Source organism: Ambystoma mexicanum, chromosome 5p (assembly GCF_040938575.1).
Source record: "Ambystoma mexicanum isolate Mex_15411 chromosome 5p, UKY_AmexF1_1, whole genome shotgun sequence".
Taxonomy (NCBI): Eukaryota; Metazoa; Chordata; class Amphibia; order Caudata; family Ambystomatidae; genus Ambystoma; species Ambystoma mexicanum.
Genome location: NC_090930.1, coordinates 809264996 through 809283941, shown reverse-complemented (window position 1 = coordinate 809283941; position 18946 = coordinate 809264996). Strand labels below are relative to the sequence as shown.

The 18946-nt window shown below is 48.5% G+C and overlaps 1 protein-coding gene across 5 annotated transcripts in view; it reads right to left on the bottom strand.

The window, feature by feature from the left end:
- The window catches only part of BBS9 (Bardet-Biedl syndrome 9), a 3505410-nt gene that overhangs the window by 2818518 nt on the left and 667946 nt on the right, over window positions 1-18946 (bottom strand). For all 5 annotated transcript variants that reach the window (XM_069613236.1, XM_069613237.1, XM_069613239.1 and 2 more), the window contains exon 7: window positions 13068-13152. In XM_069613236.1, coding sequence (XP_069469337.1) covers window positions 13068-13152 — 85 coding nt within the window. The remainder of the gene's footprint in view (window positions 1-13067; window positions 13153-18946) is intronic.

Below are 18946 nucleotides of genomic sequence, written 5' to 3'. Positions count from 1 at the left end.
GGGTCCTCAGGGGTTTCTTGGTCTTGTTGTGTTGACTGTCGTTGGGGCCTGACTGTCGTGAAGGAATCCATCGTGACTAGTTTCGGCTTGGACCTGGGGGGAGACATCCTCTAATTAATGATCTGTAAGTGCTGCCCCCGGCAGGGTGAAGATCCGTCGGCGATCCCTGTGTTGAAGTTTTCGTGTGGGATACTAGGGAACTTGGTCCAAAGGATCCTACCTCGGGTACTCGGTTGCTTCTGGTTGCCGATGTTTCCCGCCGTTTGGTTCAGAGAGTATGGAGGGCCCTGCTCAGGGAGTGGTTAGGCCCAGGGCCACAGGTTGTGTCCGGTATTTCGGCTTCCTGCCGGTTTCTCCAACGGGATACCGGCCTGTAGGTGTCAGGCTATTGGCCACCCGTGGTGTGAGCGGGTTCTGCCCGCTGGGGTCTTCGTCTCGCGGGTTTACCCGCGTATCAGGCAGCCTCTAGAGCAAACGGGCCAGTCCTCTTCACAGGAGTTAGTATTGGGCCCCAGGCCCCGCTCCCCCAGGCTGCTGGGACTGCGTGAGGTAGATTGCGGGTGTTCCCGCTGGGGGGTGTTGTAAAGGGGACCCAATCTCACTTCAAGCGTTTTCTCACCGCCGGAACTGCTCCGTGTTCCCCACTCCAGCGACCGCGGCAAATGCGACCTCCTCCCGCGCCGCGATTTCATCCACCTCCGCAGCCGACACTGGCAATCGCTGGCGCCGGCCTCCCGCTCTCAGCTGTCCGCCGGCAGGCTCCTCCGCAGCAGCCGCCCCCTTCTGCAACAGTTCGTGGTGGGACCCAGGGGGCCGAGGCTAGCCTTTTCCTACTATGCGGCGGGCGCCGCCATCTTGGAATCCCAGGGGGGCTCGAGTTCGGACTTCCCGTTCTCCGCCGTTCGGTCTCCGATTCCACCCAAAGTTGTTGTCGGGTGCTGGCGATCGGTTCCCCCACACTATTCTGGCCTTAGTAAGTCTCGCAGACCCGGTTTCAGCGTGAGTTGTGCGATAGTTTCAGGATCGCGGACGGAGCTCCGTGGAGGTCTGTCTTTACGGCATGCGCGCTGGCCACGCCCCCCGTACTTTAAAAGTCTAACCAATTATTTTACAGTGACCCGAGGCCAGTGTGAAGGAGAAGACGATATGTCCAATGGGAAAGGGGTCCATATGTCAATATTAGCATGTAAATAGAAGCTAGCCAATGAGGGTGGGGGATAAACACTGTATATTGAAGGAGTCTTGGATGACTATTTCTACATTTATAATGTGATGTTGGCTTTGATGAAGATGGAGAGCTCTGTGGCAGTGGATTTACAATACCCTGTCGTCATTTTCCTTTTGTTATACAAAATAAAGCTTGTTCATCTCATAAAAGGCTGCATCAAGCTTTTTTCCCCTAGTGGGTTGTTTTTTCTGTGTCTGGTTGGTGTGAGGTTACCCTACAAGTGTCCGTAACTACTGTTATCTCCGGCCATGGCTGCCCAAAGGGTTCTCATTTCATCACATTCTTCTTGCAGGCCCACCACAGGAGATCTTGTGCTCACCTTGCTCGAACCTGAAGGTGGTCTGTCATCCTGCGGGAGAAGTGTGACCATTGGAATCTGAGGGCCCACTGAAGTGATCACATCGTCAGATGGGCTTTTGGCACCAGGAAAATGCAGGATGCCATCAGAGAGCAACCTCAGAAAATCAAAGGCCGGTAGAGGTTTGGAAATCTGAAACTTCATGACCATCTGCAGAATATGCAGAGCCCTCACCTCGGATGGCAAAGCTTTCCCCGAGGAAGAATCCAGGACAGCTGCAATAAACTGAAGCTTTTGGAAAGGTATCAAGTGGGACTTCTAGAAATTGAGGGAGAAGGCCAGTTTGTGCAGCGATGCAGAGGTGTTCCAGAACTTGTTCGGGAGAGGGAGCTCTGATCAGCTAATCAACCAGGTAGTGGTAGAGACGGATCCCTCCCCAATTTGTCGCCACTACTGTCATCAACTTGGTGAAGTCCTTTGGGGCGAAGGTGAGCCCGAATGGCAGAGCCCAAAATTGAAAATGAGAACTGCAAATGGCAAACATTAAGTACTTCCTGTGTTTGGGATGTATGGGCACATGGAAGTAAGCATCCTGAAAGTAAAGTGACACCATCCAGTCCTGGAGCTGAAGGGCCTTAAGGATCTGCAAAAGAGTGACCATCTAGAACTTGTCCTTCCTGAGGAACTTGTTCACATGTCTCAAGTCAAAGATGGGTCGCAGTCCTCTGTCTTTCTTGGGAATGAGGAAATAAGGGGAATACCAACCTTGATTTGTTTCCGCTACAGGTACAAACTATCACACCTTCCTCCAACATCGTAATAACCTCTTGAAGGAATAACGGATCTGGATCTTTCAAGGATTGGCTTGCTGGAGGACAAGCCTGTGGGCCTTTTTAGAAACAGGAGGCCGTAGCAGTGAGCTACTGTTTGCAGTGCCCAAGCATCGGAAGTTATGCTCTGCCAATCTTCCCTATGCAGAGCCAGCCCGCATCCCACCACATTCTTGTGGGTTGAGGCCTCACAGGGGTTATGGAGCTGCGGATGTTGCAGTGGGCAAAGAAGCAGCGGCTGAGAGTGTGGTCTTAACACTCACGCTCATGAACCACAAGGTGCTCTTCTTTGATGCCTTTGAGTAAAATGTCCCTTTGCCCCTCCCACTGAGGACTAATAACGAAAGGGCTGCCTCCCCAGCCCTGCGAGGTCGCTTGTGACTGCTTATGCTTGCATATTGCTGCCCCTAGTGTCTTCGCTGCCGCCTTAGATGCCTGCAGCTTCTCTAAGCATTCATCAGCTTCAGAGCTGAAAAGATGAGCCATCAAATGGCATATCCAATAACCTTACCTGGACATCAAGGGCAAACCTGACCTGCATAACCATGCAAATCTCCTAGTGACGGTACGCGCAACCATGGTTTGAGTTACACAGTCTTATCACTACAAGCCAGACTGGAGAGACTGACACATGGCGTCCTTTCCGTCTTGTACAAGACTTAAGAAGCCTTCTCTCTATTCCCTCTCCCTCCAGCATCTGCTCAGCCACCAACAGCCCACATACCATAAGGTGTTCGGATATTTGGCCAGAGCACAAATTGCATCTATGGCTTTAAAGGCCATGCTGCCTGCAGAGAACAACTTCTTCCCTACGGCGTCAAACCTTTTATCGTCCCTATCTGGAGAGATAGTTGGTTAGGCAGTCACCTTTGAACTTGATGTGGCTGCCTGAACCACCAAGCTCTCAGGGGTGGGATGTTTCGATAGAAACTCTGGATCTATGGAAGATGGCCTGTATTTCTTTACGAGATCCTTATTTACTGCCAGTGTTCTATCCAGCTTTAACCATTTCTCTAGGATACTGGTTCACAAGGCCGTGTGAAATGGCAATACAGGATATTTTGGTGGGCTCTTATCCAGGATGTCAGTGAGATCATCCTTTTCAAAGACCGCCATTGGTCTACCCCAGCCTATATATCCTGCAACCTTGCCCATGACTGATCCATACGATGGGCCAGCAGAATCTGGAGTAGCAAAATCAGTCTGGTGAGGTATCCAAACCCCTAGCATCCCTCAGAGAATCTACAAGACTTTGCATCCTAGATTCCTCTAATATCCATTCTTCGGGCACATTGGGAATGCCATACTTCAGGCCAAAAGGGACTGGTCTTCCTCCTCTAAAACGGACCCCATAGACTTAAAGAATTGTGTCCTGGGTGATGGCTTATAAGTCTTCGAGCCCTCCTTCGAAGGTGTTCAATGTGTCGACTTCGATAGCTTTGGTGTTGATGGGATGACTCACCGCTCCCTCGAAGGAGTCAAGGAGAGGATGGTTTCCGCTTTAATTTGGTTTGAGACGAAGCCTACTTCGACGGAAGTCGAGGAACCTTACCACCAGGGCTCTTAGGTGCACAAGTAGTGGTCTCTGAAGAAGTCCTGTCGGCCCTACCAGGCGCAATGGGGTCTAATGCCTTCTTAGGTTCTTTCAAAGGAGCGGTTGGAGCCACCTTAAACATAATAAGCATCTGGAGGCAGAATTCCTCCCATTAAGCACTAGATGCTGATTTGCTGAGAAAACCTACCTGTTCTTTGTCAGACGAAGAGTCAGATGAAAACGAACACAAAAGATGACATAGCTTCTTTGTCTATTTGTGAGACAATGATGAAGGCGAGTGTACAGACCATGATCTCGACGAGCGCTTTGAGTGTTTGGAGCGCTTGCTAACTTTCACAGGGGAAAAATCCCTGGACTCATCCAGCAATCTCCTTTTCGAGGGGGTAGTCGAAGGAGACTTGGATAGGGGCCTACCTACGGCGAGCTTCACCTTCCTCTTCTTCATGGCCTTCACTGTCTTCAATTGACATGAGCCACAGTGGTCGACTGTGACCAAACACCAAAGACATATCCGATATGGGTCCATAATAGACATTTTAGATGCAAAATCGAAACATCTTTTAATCCGGTTTTCAGACAAGACATTTTCAAAAAATATCAAGAAAAATCACTGAGGCGATGAATGGTCCGAAGCATGCTAAGCATGCGGAAAAACAGAACTGAGGCAACGGGTGCCACTCAAGCTACTTATACCAGTGTCAATGTCAAGAGCAGGATGGAGGCTGTCGAGGGCCACAAGTCGATGACGCATGGCCCCCCTCTACTATGAAAAAAAGTTTCAAAGCTGCAAGCAGACTAACAAATATATCCAAGATGGGGGAATCTTTGAGAGGATACAATCCATTGAAGTGTGTGTTGGAAGTGTGTGTTTTCCACATGTTCTGAGCAATGAAACCCATTGCTGATGAAGTGCACCATTAATGTCTATCACAATGGCAGAGGGCTCTCGGCCCAATCTTTTTCTTGACATGCGTCTTCTAACTCTTCAGTTTATCCCCATCTCCAGCCACCACTCCATCTAGCAACTCCAGCATCCCATCCCCCCACCCCTGTGCTCACCCCTTGCAAACAATTTAAAGGGGGCAACCAGATTCCCTTAGCTACCCTCAATTCACACTCTGCTATCAAACACTACTCTGACAGCTGTCGCCTCCTACAAGACCTTGACGCTCTTGCTCTCACCGAGAGGTGGTTCAAGGCCAGCTCGAGCACTGCTTTTGACACTCTTCTCCCTGAGAGATACAACATCCTCTCCAATCCCAGGCCCTCCCGACCTGGTGGCAGAGTGGCTCTGATCTTCTGAGTGGGTTTTTACCTCCATCATTCCCACTCAAACCTACTCATTCTTGGAAAGCCTAGTCTGCAGGCTGTCTCGCCTACTTTCTCTCGCTACCATTTACAGGCCATCCGGACTGACCTCACTCTTCCTCTCAGAATGGGCGGACCTGTCCTGCTCTATTCTTGCCTCCTCCCCCAAACATATCTTCCTTGGAGACTAACATCCATCACAACTTTCCTGACGTTGCTACTGTACCCTTTTGCAAACTCTGCAACTCTCTGTCCCTCACTATCCTTCCCTCATGCCCAACAAACTCTGCTGGACACACCTGGGATGCTCTCATCATACATCCCACACTCCAACCCTCTTAGTACCTCTCTCTCCTGGTCTGACCATTCACTCCTCTCTTCCCAGCTTGACCTCCACTGCCCCCTGACGATGCCTAAACCCGCACAACCAGTCTCCTTCTCCGTCATTCAACCGATGAGGCTCGGGTCAGTCGCTACATCTGCCTCTTCCTTCATCCCTCCTCCTCCCCCTTCTTTTGACTCTCCTTCTGACTTTGTTGTTGCTAACCTTCACCTCTCCATCTTAAACACCCTGGACGTCCTTGCCCCCGTCATGAAGATCCACATGAATCCTGCCTCCAAATGCAACTCTTGGTATGACTGGCAGCTTTGAAACGTAAGTGCAAAGCTGCAGAGCGGAAGTGGCAGGCATCTAGCTCATACTCTGACAAACTAGCCTGCTGCCTACTCCAAAGGCAATAACATCTCACCATTTGCTCCTAAAAGAGGGCTCATGTCCAAGCCTGCATCTCTGGAGCCACCAATTACATGGCTGAACTTTTTAAAATCTGCAAGTAAGTTGCCAACCGTACTGCAGTCTCCTGCTCCCCTCCTCCTCCCTCCCAGGCCCTCTGCACTGCACTGGCCTCCCACATATCCTCCAAAACTCTGGATATCCTGTCCTCTCGGTCTTCTGCTCCCCCCACCAATCCCCCTTTACTGTTGCCTCCCTTGGCCCCCCTCTTTCCCCTCCCATACAGTCCTCCCTCTCCCCCCACTGCATCAGACAAGATCTCTAGAGTTGTTTGCTCTATGAAAGTCTCCTCTAAACAGGTGCTGCCTTGCTCCTCCCGAATTATCAAGGACAACATCACCTCTCTTGCCCCAGCCTAGGCTGACCTCTGCAACCATTCCATCACCACTGGCTCCTTCCCACAACCCCTTAAGCACTCTCTTGTGCACCCTATCCTAGAAAAGCCTCATGCAGACCCTTCCTGTCTGGTTCTCTATTGCCCTATCTTTGTCACCCCTTTTTTGGACAAACTCATGGAGAAGCTGGTCAGCCCCCAACTGACCCTGCAAAGCAAATTGGCTGGCTGCCTCCATGACCACCACTCTGGTTTCAGGGCATCCAGAGGCAAGGAAACTGCTCTCCTATACCCGTGAAGACGTGCTCTCTAACCTGAACTCAAACACACCCTTTGTTCTGATCTTCCTCGATCGTTTGTCTGCCTTTGACACAGTTAACCACTCCAACCTCAAGCCGTCTCTGTGATACCCTAGGCATCACAGACGGAGCACTGGCGTAGCAGACCTTCCTTTCAAAACAGAACCTCCCATGTGCAAATGGGTCCTTTTCTCTCCTCCACCTCACTCTCTACCTGTGGCGTTCCTCAGGGCTCTAGCCAATCATCATGGCTCTTCAACATCTACCTGACCCATCTGGCCCACTTGATCTCCACCTCCTCCCCTCATTTCCAGTGTTATGCAGACAACACACAACTCTCCTTCAAGCTGCCATCCTCTAGCTCCTCCACCTCCTCTCTCATACCCAACTGCCTGACGGCTATTCAGGCATGGTGCTCTGCCAATGATCTCTGCCTTAATCCCAGTAAGACCGAGATCCTTCTCATTGGGACGCCGGCTCCTGACTACACCACCACTCTCTAGCCAGTCCCCTTCGGTCCCCTCCCTTCACCCAAATGGGAGGCAAAAAACTTTGCGGTCAACTTTGACTCGTCTCTCTATTTCTCTCCACACATAACAAAAAGTCCAAGTTACAGCTCCACCCACTCGGGGGCATTCTTCCTTTCCTCACCTTCCCCCAGAAGCTCAACGTCTCCAGAGCCCTGGTTCGCTCTAGGCAGGACTGCCTCTTTCTTCCCTTCGCCCCCTTCAACTAATCCAGAATAGGACTGCAAGTCTTATCCTTGGTCTCAAGCCCAGGCACTTCATCTCTCCAGCCCTAAAATCTCTTCAATGGGTCCCAGTGATCGCAAGGATTAAATTCAAGACCATTTACATCATCCACAAGGTTGTCTGGGGCCTGGGACCTCTTTACATCCAGCGTTCCCTCCCTAAATATCTCCCTGTCAGAGTCCTTTGGTCCTCTGGCTCCAACTCTCTGCAGGTCAAACATTTCTCCAAGCAGAGAGTGGGAGGTAGATCCCTTTCCTCAGCTGGTTCCTCCCTCTGGAACGGCCTCCCTGCCCCCCTCAGACTTGAGCCAGATCTTCTTGAGTTCCAGAAACATCTCAAGACCTTTACCCCTCCTGTGCTAACATTCCCTCTGCCGTTGTGACTGGGGCTTGGTCCCTTCAGGGTCATACAGGGGCCAGACCACCCCACTACCTGTCCCACTGCATCCCTTGCCAGCACTTGCCCTCATGCTCCCTTCCGCAGACTAGCCCTAACCTGAATCACCCTGTGCTCCGCACATACCCTCTCATCCCTCTTTCATCCCCCTCCCTTCTTCCTCAACACTTGCCTTCTTGGCCCCTCTAACACTTGTGCCCCCCTCCCTTGGGCACCCCACTCCTGCACTTCTCACTCTACCCCCACCTCGACTTACCACCTTATTGTTGCACTTGCACAGTAGGATTGTCACAAGGACAAAATAACAGTTTTTTTGTTCTACTTTCTTTCCTATATTCCCCTCCCCCAATTTGTCTTGCGGCGCCTGGAAACACTTGTGTAAAGGCCTATACAAAGGTCCGATAAAAGAAATAAAAAAAATTAATTATATGGGGTCATTTTAATTTAAATTGCATGAAGGGGACAGCTCACGTTAGTCCTTATGTGCCGTTGGGTCTCCTGCATTCAATGCTCATCTTTTGCAAAGAGGAGTGCAAAAGTAAGGAGTAAAACAAAGCAAAAGCACCTTAACACTGCATTTTGCAAAAAACATAATGCTGCCTGCAAATTACACCTTGATGGTGGCATTTATTTAATGATTCCTATGGCAACCACCTGTTCGTTAACAGGTGCAAATGCAAGACAAATTTCCTATGAATCCATGGCTTTATGCCTGCATGAAAATCTCATGCAGGTGTAAAACCTGGTGCTCTTCCACGATGGAGGAGGTCAGCAATGCAGAGAGGGAAACTCTGCTTTGTGTCCTGGAAGAGCACGAAAAGGGGGACGATTGTTAAATAGAAGCATACAAGCCTTTTATTCATCCATTTAATGCATTGCCCCAAATACAATGAACCCCAATTGGTTTGTGCCGAATCCGACAACTTCGTCACCAATTCCCTGGAAGGAAGCCAGGGAAAGGCAGAAGCTATAGGACTCTGACCCTGGGGTGGCTATATGTGGGAGGACCACGTGGGAGGGGACACGTTCCCGGCAGAAAGTCAACATAACCCTTCAGTTATACCCAAAACCTAATTTTCCTTCCTCCCACCCCCTTTTTGGGTACTGAGACGAGAAAGAGAGATGGAGTAATGCGATGACTGGACACAGTAAACCCGCACCGCATTCTAGTCATTGGAGACTGCAATGAAAGACCAGAACATTTAAAAGCAACACAGGTGAACCAAATTCAGGAAAACGAGGGCCTGCGAGAATTCAGGCCTACTCTCAAGTACAGTACAGAAACTGGAGAGGCACCCGACTTGTGCTGACACTGTGGAGGTTGCCGAAGGCAAGCAGGCCGCAGAGCGATGTGCAGAGGAGCCAGACCGGGAGAAGTTTACTGCTTTTTGACAATGGGCAGCCAGAGCTACCAAAGTCAGAGAAAGATGAAGCGGGAAGCAAACAACCCGACAAACGCAAGACCAGTCAGGGTCCAAGATTGAATATTACTGATAAACATTTTTGAAGGACTTAGCCTAAGTAAAAGCAACAAGGCCATTATTACTGATACAAACCTTGGTGAGAGAAAGAGCCTGAGTAAAGACAGTGCAAGTATTTTTGATACGAACATTGTTAGGAGAGAGAACCTGTGCAAAGACAGATTAGTCACTGCATGTACGAATAGTGTTAAAGGCAAAAGCCTAGACAAAGATCATGGGAGTAAGGGTCGCTGACCCGATATTGTAACATTGTAGTACGCTGGATAAAAGAGAAAGTGAAACAAAGAGCAGAGAAGCCCTGGCATGTTAGTGATCCAGACAACCAGTGAGTCTGGGACTCGCAACCAAGCAAGAAAGTGCCGATACCCTGACAGGCTAGTAAATAAGGGGTAACAAAAATAAAAGGGAAGGTTAATCCCCTTTTTTTAAGAATGAGGAACAATGCCCTAGCAGGAAAATAAACCAGGGAAAGGAAGAAGAGTTGAGCAAGCTCAGGGGTCAAAACCTCTATACATGAAATTGTGTAACAGACAAGGGAAGATGCATGCCCCTTTAAAGAATTCCAGAGATAAAACCAAAGCCTTACCCTTTAAGGAACCAAAGTATCAAGAAAAGAGATAAAGAAACGAAAAAGTGGAACCCTGGCAGGGAAGTAAACCAGGGGAAGAAAGATAAGTGAAGAAAAATTTGGAAAAGCAACACAGGGGAGATGCCATACCCCTTGGGAGAGGAACAAGACAGAGAAAGGGAACAATTTAAAGAACCATGAACATTTTTCAATTCAGTGGAGATTAAAAGGGGTTCTAGGGTGGAGTTATTGCGCCACCCCCGACCCCTCATTAAAACTGTAAAATAACATGGATAAGAAGGAACATTCAAGGATAGAGTCCTCTCCTTGGAAAACATTGGAACACTATTGGCTGCATCAGAAGCACCGGATTGATTGAAAGAAACCAGGAGAAACCTAGGGGAAGCGAGAACCCCTGGTCCCTGGTGGCCCAGTATTTCCTTTTTTTCTTTTGTGCGCCATATAACTTTATGCTTGGAACTTTAAGAACAAGCTATACGTTTATAGCTCAAAGAAAACCCCATTTGCACCTTGTATTCAGTTTAGCATGTGAGGGTCAGTTTAGTGTTTTTGACACAGGACGGCGACGCTTTATTTGTTAAACATCCTGACACAGACATTCATTAGCTTTTTGAGGCAGTGAAACCCCTCATAGATTTAGGGACAGGTAGGATTTCCCCAACACTCTTATTATTTTGACAATAACAGCATTATTTGAAACACAAAAGTTAATATTGTGTCAGATTTACTACTGACCCCTTAAAATACACTATAAAAAGTGAATAACACGAAATTCACGGATCTGATTTTCAAAATGTAACCGGTGTGTACAGTGCCTCGCCCCATTAGGTCAAGGTGCAGCTCAAAATTCTCATACTCTGAAGCTGATAATTTGCAAATATTTGAGATATTCATTTTGAAATTGTTTTAACTTTGAGTGTAAGGAAAACTCCATGCAAGAAACACGTTTTAAAACACTTATTCAACATGAAAATATTCATCACATTTTGGTATACGCTTCTTAATGTGGACGTTTCATTGATTTTTGCCAACTTTGGTTAAAGTACATGAATACGTTCAAAAGCTACGTAGGAAAATGCAACCTCTGACACGCCAAATGTTTTCCACCAATACTCCCATGTCCCCATAGTATTGACTATGCTGGCTAGGGCTGATCGGAGTTGTAGTCCACAACACATAGAGAGCCAAAGGTTGCAGACACCTCAAGTTGTGGCTAATTATGAATCACTTGGGGTTCTACCCTAAACGAGCAGGGTAATCCAGCCATGGACCTCCTGTTCTCTGTGCCTACAGAGGCAACCGCACCTCAATGATTTAGCCCACAGAGGCTGAAACACATTGGTCAAAGAGTGCTAGTAGTATAATAAAACTGTCATCACACGTGAATCTCAGCATTGAATAGGCTAAATTAAGATCCTAATGGTGTTTTACGATGGTTACTAATTCATCACCAGTGTGCTTTATCTCATCATGAGAAGTGTTTTCCCTTCAATATAATTAATATACTGGGAAAACTGTAAACATTGATTTCTCTAGATGTAATAAACAAGTACAGCTCACCTTGTATGCAATTTTTCTGAATATTTTACATGAAAATACCAGGAAACATTGCAATTAGAGATATTTTATTCTATATTTTAATATGCATTTTTGCTGTTTAATAATATATGGGCCATGGTATTTCATTGAGTAAGCCGATCAAAAAAGAAAAATATGAAACAAATTCTAAGTTGGTCTAGAAGTAAAAAGATCTTTAGACAGGTACTGTCTGTTCACATTTCCCAGGCACATGTGTTGGGATGCACGTACAGCATCCCAGCCAGAGAAAAAGGTCAGGCAGAGAAAAACCTATTATTAAGTGCCACAGTGTGAGCAGGTTGCGTTTTGGGCGGCAGAAGCTGCATGTATCACTTGTAGTTAGTTTTGACACCTAATAGATACATCATATATCATACGGAATGAGCAACAAATGTATTAATGTTGCGGTTGCAGAGGTTATAGGTAGGGCAGGGTGTTATAGGCCCTGTGTTTAGAAATAGTACAAAAGGTTATGTTTTGAGTAAGGTGCGAGAAGGAAGCTAAAGGAGGTAGAAAGAGAAGATGCAGTCCGAAAGCTATTGTGGTAAAAGCAAGGTCAGCGGGTCAACATAGCAAGAGTGCTGGTATATTTGATTTCAAGGCCTAGTACACAATGAACAGAATTAAGGCCCTGATGTAACAATGCGGCTCTATTTAGCTCAGTCCCAAGGCAAATCCCCTTTTCATCCCCCATGAGAGAAGCCAAGGTCCGAGGCACCCGTGCGGCACAGATAAAAGCTAATTGTATCCAGTGGCAGAGCTTGCAGGCGTTGGAAATGGAATCTTGGATGTGGGGATAGTAGGTAGAGATGCACCCTTTGAAAAACAAAGTCATGAGAACAGGGCATGAGGTTATGTGATGCCAACAGGCCATGTGAAGATTTAGGGCATTACTGCCCTAACCCCAGGCGTGGCCATCCCATGTGAATTACAAGTAGACGGTAACCAAAGCAAATACATCCCCAAAATTCAGACTCAAGAGTGGTGCCCTGGGCACCTGGGGTCTGAAGGAGATAAGGGGGGAGCTGTGTTTAGAATGTACTGGGATAGAAGGAGCAGACGTGATGCCAGTAAATTTAGTACAAGTTCGGGGGTGCAGCTTGTGTGAGCTGCAGCGTCTGGTATAATGAGAAGGCCCATTGTCTTATCAAAGCAGAGTTTGTCTTGCCAGTCTTACTTTGAACGTGCCTGGGTCGGAGAGGTGCACATCACGTGACAGTCAAGATTTAGTAGTTTATCAATATAATTGTCAGCCAATCATGTACAAGGATTGAATAGTGATGAAGTGGGCCACGTGCATAGGGGAATGGGTTTAGATAAGATGTGGCTAATCGGCATAGGGACTATAAGAGTTGTTAACATATTATATAGATGATAGCCAATGAGGGTGGTGGGATGACATTGTAACCTATGTATGAAAATGTGCAGGTTTTCGCTATATAACCTGTAACCTCTTGGGGTGTGACAGCTCTCTGTCTGTTTGATTCTACGGGACCGTCTGAGACCTTTGCATTTAATAAACCTTGTTTTCCCTTGCAAAACGGTGCAGTGGTTCTTTGATTTTTTTGCATTACTTTTATCGTATGTGTTTTGGGTCATGCCTCTACACATGAATGCAGTACTCACCACTAGCCTTTTTCCAGAACCATGTTTTTGCTGCTCGGTCTCTCGCCTGGTATCTGTGTCGGATGCAACAGCAAGAACTTGGTATCTGTCCAAAAAATAATTATTAACTGAATTGATTATGGTGTACACTGATAATGGTGTGCATTGTTTTATTTCCACTGTAGCATTGCATCTTCTCATAGAATGACCTCGAATAAAACAGAAAAGTCAGATAATCACTCTGAACCATTGCATGACAAGTTACTCAGGAAAATTAGAAATTGTTTCTTTTGTTCTCTAACTTTTGACCACGTCCATGAAATGTCACAGAATTTGACAAGCAACTGATCTGACCTTATCCAAAACCTCACGCCTAATCTGGTGAACTTTCATTAATGTTTTATTGTAGGTAAAGAAAGTTGAAAAAATTAATGTTTGCATTAGATTTTCCATATGCCCTCAAAAAGCACGACTGAAAGCAAGAAAGATGGAAGAGAGGGAAGAAATGAAGCATACTAAAACCAAGAACAGATTGAAAGGAGTATTCAATGAAAAAAAACGAGAAATGAAGAACATGGCAAGAACAAAAGAAAGAAAGGACACAAAAGAGAAGAAAAGAAAAAGGAACAGATGAAGAAAAGACGGTGCAAAAATGGCCTAAATTATCATTGAAAAATAGGTTATACATGCACTACTTGCGGATTGGTCAATTTCAGAATTGTTATTTCAGTTCAGAGTTGAAAATGTTTTCTTCTAATCAAATCCAATATTGACACATTGTAGCACCAGAAGTGTCCTGTGGTGATCCTTTATATACTTTGTCTTGCATGGTGCCAAGGCTTCTGTTACAGTGGGAAAGATGACAGCCCCCAACTGCTCATTACCAGGGCTACTTAACACTTTTGACAAGTCTGTCAGTTTTGCCAGGATTCCACTGATAATTACTTCAATTTGTAAAAGCGAATAGGTTATGTTAAATTGTACTGCACAACACTGGCATTTGCATGGTCTAGAGATGCAGACAAGGGGCTGTGGGGGGCTAGAAAGGGTTAGAATGGTAGTGTGGCTACAGAAAAAAAAACGCAAACAAGCGTTGCTGCTGTGTTGATGCATGCAGGCCAGACGTACCCAGATCTCTGTTTCTAGGTGCCCTGCATCGAGATCATGGAGGCATTTGTGTTCAGTGGGAAGGCTTGTATGTCCATGGGACCAGCATGCATTGACCAGTTCTGTGTTATTTAAGTTGAGTGCAGAAGTGTAGCGTGTGGTTGTTTGATGTCTGCTGGTCGAATTACATGAGTGGCTTAGTTGGATTGTGTAGAGCATATTTATTTTTCCATAACGCTTTTTATTGGCATTTATATAAAGCATATGCTTCAGTATGCTTAATGACAAATTACCATAGTATCTCCTTAATCAAACAAAAGAACTTAGCCTCCTCTGAGGCGAACAAGGGTGGGGGGGGGGGGATCAGAGAGGGGTGGGGGGGACACATTGTGGGGGGGTTCTACAGACTTGAATTGTTATCACAGGGGCTGTGTTCATGAGGGACGGAGGGTCGGGGTGCAAATTAACTCAGTTGAGAGGGATGGGAATAGTCCGTCTTCAGCAACCAGTGGAGGGTCGGCAGCTGTCTTGCCACCCCGGGGAATTTATCCAGGTAATCTAGGAATGTGGACCAGATGTAATAGAACTTATTTCTGTTCCCAAAGCGGAGGGCCACGATTTTCTCTGCGGCTGCAATGTCCCATCATTTCACCCACCACACAGGGATTGCCGGGCCCTCCGGGAGTTTCCACATCCTGGCGATGGAGATTTTGGCTGCAGTAAGTAAGTGCGTGCAGTGGCCTGCCAGATTGCCCGACATCGGAAGTTGGCCCTCTCCTGTGTCGCCTAATAGGACAATTCCCGGGTCCCACGGTATCGCCAGTCCTGTGATGAGCCGGATCTGTTCCAGGAATTCCCTCCAGAACCCCTCGGCCTTCGGGCAGGTCCAGAGCAGGTGGAATAGCGTACCGGTTTCTCCACAGCCTCTCCAACATTGTGACGGGATGGTGGGGTAACACTTGTGCAGGGTTTCTGGTGTGATGTACCAGCTGTAGCAGACCTTGATGGCCCCCTCTTTATTTGTGACACATTGAGGACTTGTGGGTTCTCGTCCAAATGCTGCTCCAGCTAGCCATGTCTAGTTCCTTGCCAATGTCTCTCTCCCACCTTTCCATATAGGGCTCCTTCGAGTCCGGGTTTATCCTGTCTAGTAACTTGTATAGGGCTGAGATCTTTCCTTTTGACGGGCTGGTTGTTAGCGTTTGTTCCAGTGCCGTGAGTGCTCTGTGTCCCCTTGTTCTAATTGGATCTTGCGAAAGCCAGTGACGCAGTTGGGTTTATCGGAATCTCTCGGCTTCTGTGACCTGGAATTTCTTTTTGCAGTCCTCAAAAGTGAGCAAGACGTCCCCGTCAAAAAAGTCTGCGACCCGTCTGAAGCCTCCTGCTTTCCATCTGGCGAAGGCACCAAGCCCCACTCCCGGGGTGAAGTCTGGGTTATCCCAGATAGGGGAGAGAGGGCCCGCTGGGCCCCTACATTTCCACCTCCTGGCTGCCAGCCTCCAGCTGTTAACTGTGTTCCAGGTTGCTGTGAGCGGGCCGGAGTTCGGCGGGTTTCTAGGCGCTGTGATGTGTGGTAGGGAGTCCAGTGGACCGCAGCACCAGTCCTCTTCCAACTTGAGCCAGCGGGGTTTGTTGGTCGTTGCTTGCCACGCAAATTCTGCAGAGAGCTGGGCGGCCAGGCAGTATCTCTCAATCTCCGTTGCCCCCAAGCCGCCAGAACCGGGGCTCCTTAACATGATTTTCCTGGCTACTCGTGGCTTGTTGCCTGCCCAAATAAATTTCATCATGCTGGCTTGGAGTTTCTGCTTGGCTTTTTTGGGGAGAGCTTGACAGTGATAGAGCAGCCTTGGGATCAAGTTCATTTTTAGCGCTGTGATCCTCCCCATCTATGATATCTCTTGTTTCTGCCAGTGGGACATGTCCACTTGCAGGTCCTTCAATAGGGACGGGAAGTTCAACTTGTACGTGTTTTCAGCTAACTTGGGAAGTTGAACACCCAGGTAGCTCAAGTGTGCTGTGGCCCAAGGGATTGGGAGGCCAGCTGGTAACGGATCTAGCTTTGATTTGGACATATTGATGCCCAAGGCCACCGACTTCTTGGGATTAATTGTGAATCCGGAATCAGCTTTCAAGCCTTCAAACTCCTTCTCTAGTGCCGCGAGTGAAGAGCTCGGGTGGGTCAGCATCAGTAACACATCGTCCGCGTACAGGGCCACTTTATACGTCTCCTGCTTGTGTTGTAGGCCTTGGATAGAGGGGCTTTGGTGGATCCTGGGAGCAAACGGCTCCATCGACAACGCAAATATAAGGGGCGATAAGGGGCATCCTTGACGAGTTCCTCTTGTGATCACTATTTTGAGGGACCGCGCCCCGTTGATTCTGAGGGTTGTGGTGGGCTGTTGATAGTTTGCCGATATCCATTCCCGGAAATTTGGTCCCACCCCATAGTGTTGGAGTACTGCTCTCATAAAGCCCCAGTCCAGCCTGTCAAAGGCTTTATACGCATCGAGCAACACCACCGCCAGCTCCTCTCCCTTTCTATTGGCTGTTTCAATGACGTTAATGGTCCGCCTAATGTTGTCCTGGGTGTTGCGACCCAGAATGAAGCCCGTCCGGTCCAGGTGTATGAGGTCTGGGAGGAGAGCAGCGAGTCTACGTGCCAAGAGCTTCGAGAAAATCTTAGCATCTACATTTAGTAGGGCGATACGATGAGCAGAGTTCCAGTTTTGTCCCGGGCTTTGGAATCAGGACCGTAACAGATTCCTCCATGGAGGGGGTGACCGAGCCAGTTTCCAAGAAAGTGTTTAACAGAGGCCAGCTCAGGGGCCAAGATGTGGCTGCACTTCCTATAGAATGGTGCAGGGAAACCATCAGGGCCCGGAGCTGTGTTTTTCATAGATTTGATCACCTCAGCCACCTCCTCCGAGGTGATGGGATCCTCTAGGGCGTCCATCCGTGGGTGGCGGGGCATCTTCGGGGTTGATTGCAGGAACCCCGCAATTAGGTCTACCTCCGTGGGTTTCCCAGACATCACCGCTCTATGGTGTTCGGTCATAATAGCTAGCTTTTCGGAGTCAAGATAGCGGAGTATCCCCTCTCGGTCCCAAAGGACTGTGATGGTATTCCTGGTGTGCAGTTTCTTCAGTTTATGCACTAGCAGACGGATGGCCTTATTGATGTTCAGGTAATAATATTGCTTTGTGAAAGTTGGGGCTCGGGCCGTCCGATCCACCAGGTGCATTTCGAGGACTACTTTTGCTTTGCGGAGCTCGCTCCATGATTTAGTCGACAGTCTCTTCTTGTGGGTTGCTTCTTTCTCTGCCACTGTCCTTTCTAGTTCCCCTAGTCTCAGCTGGTGTCTGCGTTTGCGTGCTGCCGCACAGTTCATGGCCGCCCCCCTGATGACCGGCTTCATGGCATCCCATACCATTGCCTCTGTGGAACCTTTCCCCGCATTTTCTGCGAAGTAGTTTGCCAGGGCCTGCAAGAGCTCCTGGCTGTCTGCTATGTCCATCAGGAGGTAATCTTGTAGTTTCCAGGCCCTTGTTGGTGGGTCCGGTAGACCCTCTGTAGTCGTGCTACTACTGGGGCATGATCCGAGATGATCCTCAGTCCTATGTGGATGTCCGTGATGCAGGGGAACAGGACGCTCAAGAACAGGAGGAGGTCTATCCTCGAAAGACCCTGTGGACGTGTGAGAAAAAGGTGAAGTCCCTTGCTTTGTCGTTTGCCAGTCTCCATGCGTCGACCGTCCCCGTTTCTCTCAGAAATTCCGCCAGACCCAGTGCTTTTGAGAAGCCTGATCCATTGGGCGGCAGGGACTTATCGACAGTGGGGTCCGGGGTGAGGTTAAAGTCCCCCCCCAATTAATAATTTCCCCTCGACAAAGGTGGTTAGCACCCTGTGTAATAAACGCTCCTGGGCCTCGTTCGGGCAGTAGATGGCTGCGATGATGATAGGAAGTTCGACCAAGAGCCCCTTGATCAGCAGGAATCTAACTTCGGGGTCCCGTTTGACCGTGACCTTGGAGAGCGCCACCGCTTGGCTAAGCAGGATTGCGACCCCTCTCTTTTTCTTGCTGCAGGATGCAAAGTATCTCTTGGGGAATCTGTGGTACCTGACTCGCTGCTCGTCTGCCGCCAGGAGGTGAGTTTCTTGAAGGCATACCATGTCCGCCTCAAGTTGGGCCAGGCGATGTTCCACGGCTTTCCTTTTCCTAGGGGAGTTCAGGCCCTGGAGGTTCCATGTGACCATGGTTAGGTCTGCGGCGGGTGGCCCCATTTCTGAGGATATGGATGCTGATCCTGGTTGCTGCCTCCCTCCCTACACCACCACCTCGTTGTGAGTAAATGTCATTGTGACTGCCCTCGGTGACACTGTTATTAGTCCCCCCACTGCTATCACCCCCCCAAAAAAAAAAACGTGGTTCTCTGGACCAGCCTTCAACCACGAGGGGGGCTCTGGCTGTGCCAACACTACCTTGCAAGTTGTGGGCCAACTGGCCTGTGCTGCTAGCAGGTGAGAACTGAATGTGTGATATTTGTAGGTTTACTTGCATGAATTTTGCTCTGTGATGGGGTCTGCCGGACCAATCGGTGCCGTTTTCCGGCCTCGGGGCTCTGTGGGGCGCCCTAGCTCTCTTTGCTTTGCTCTTTACCTTTTGGTGGGGGGCTTCCGATCCTCCAGCGCCACCTCTCGACACGCGACCAGGTCTGGTGGGGGTCCTTTCGTTCCTCCTGTTCAGAGGGCATATCTTCGACATTGTTTCCCTCCCCGCCATCTGGGAACAATAA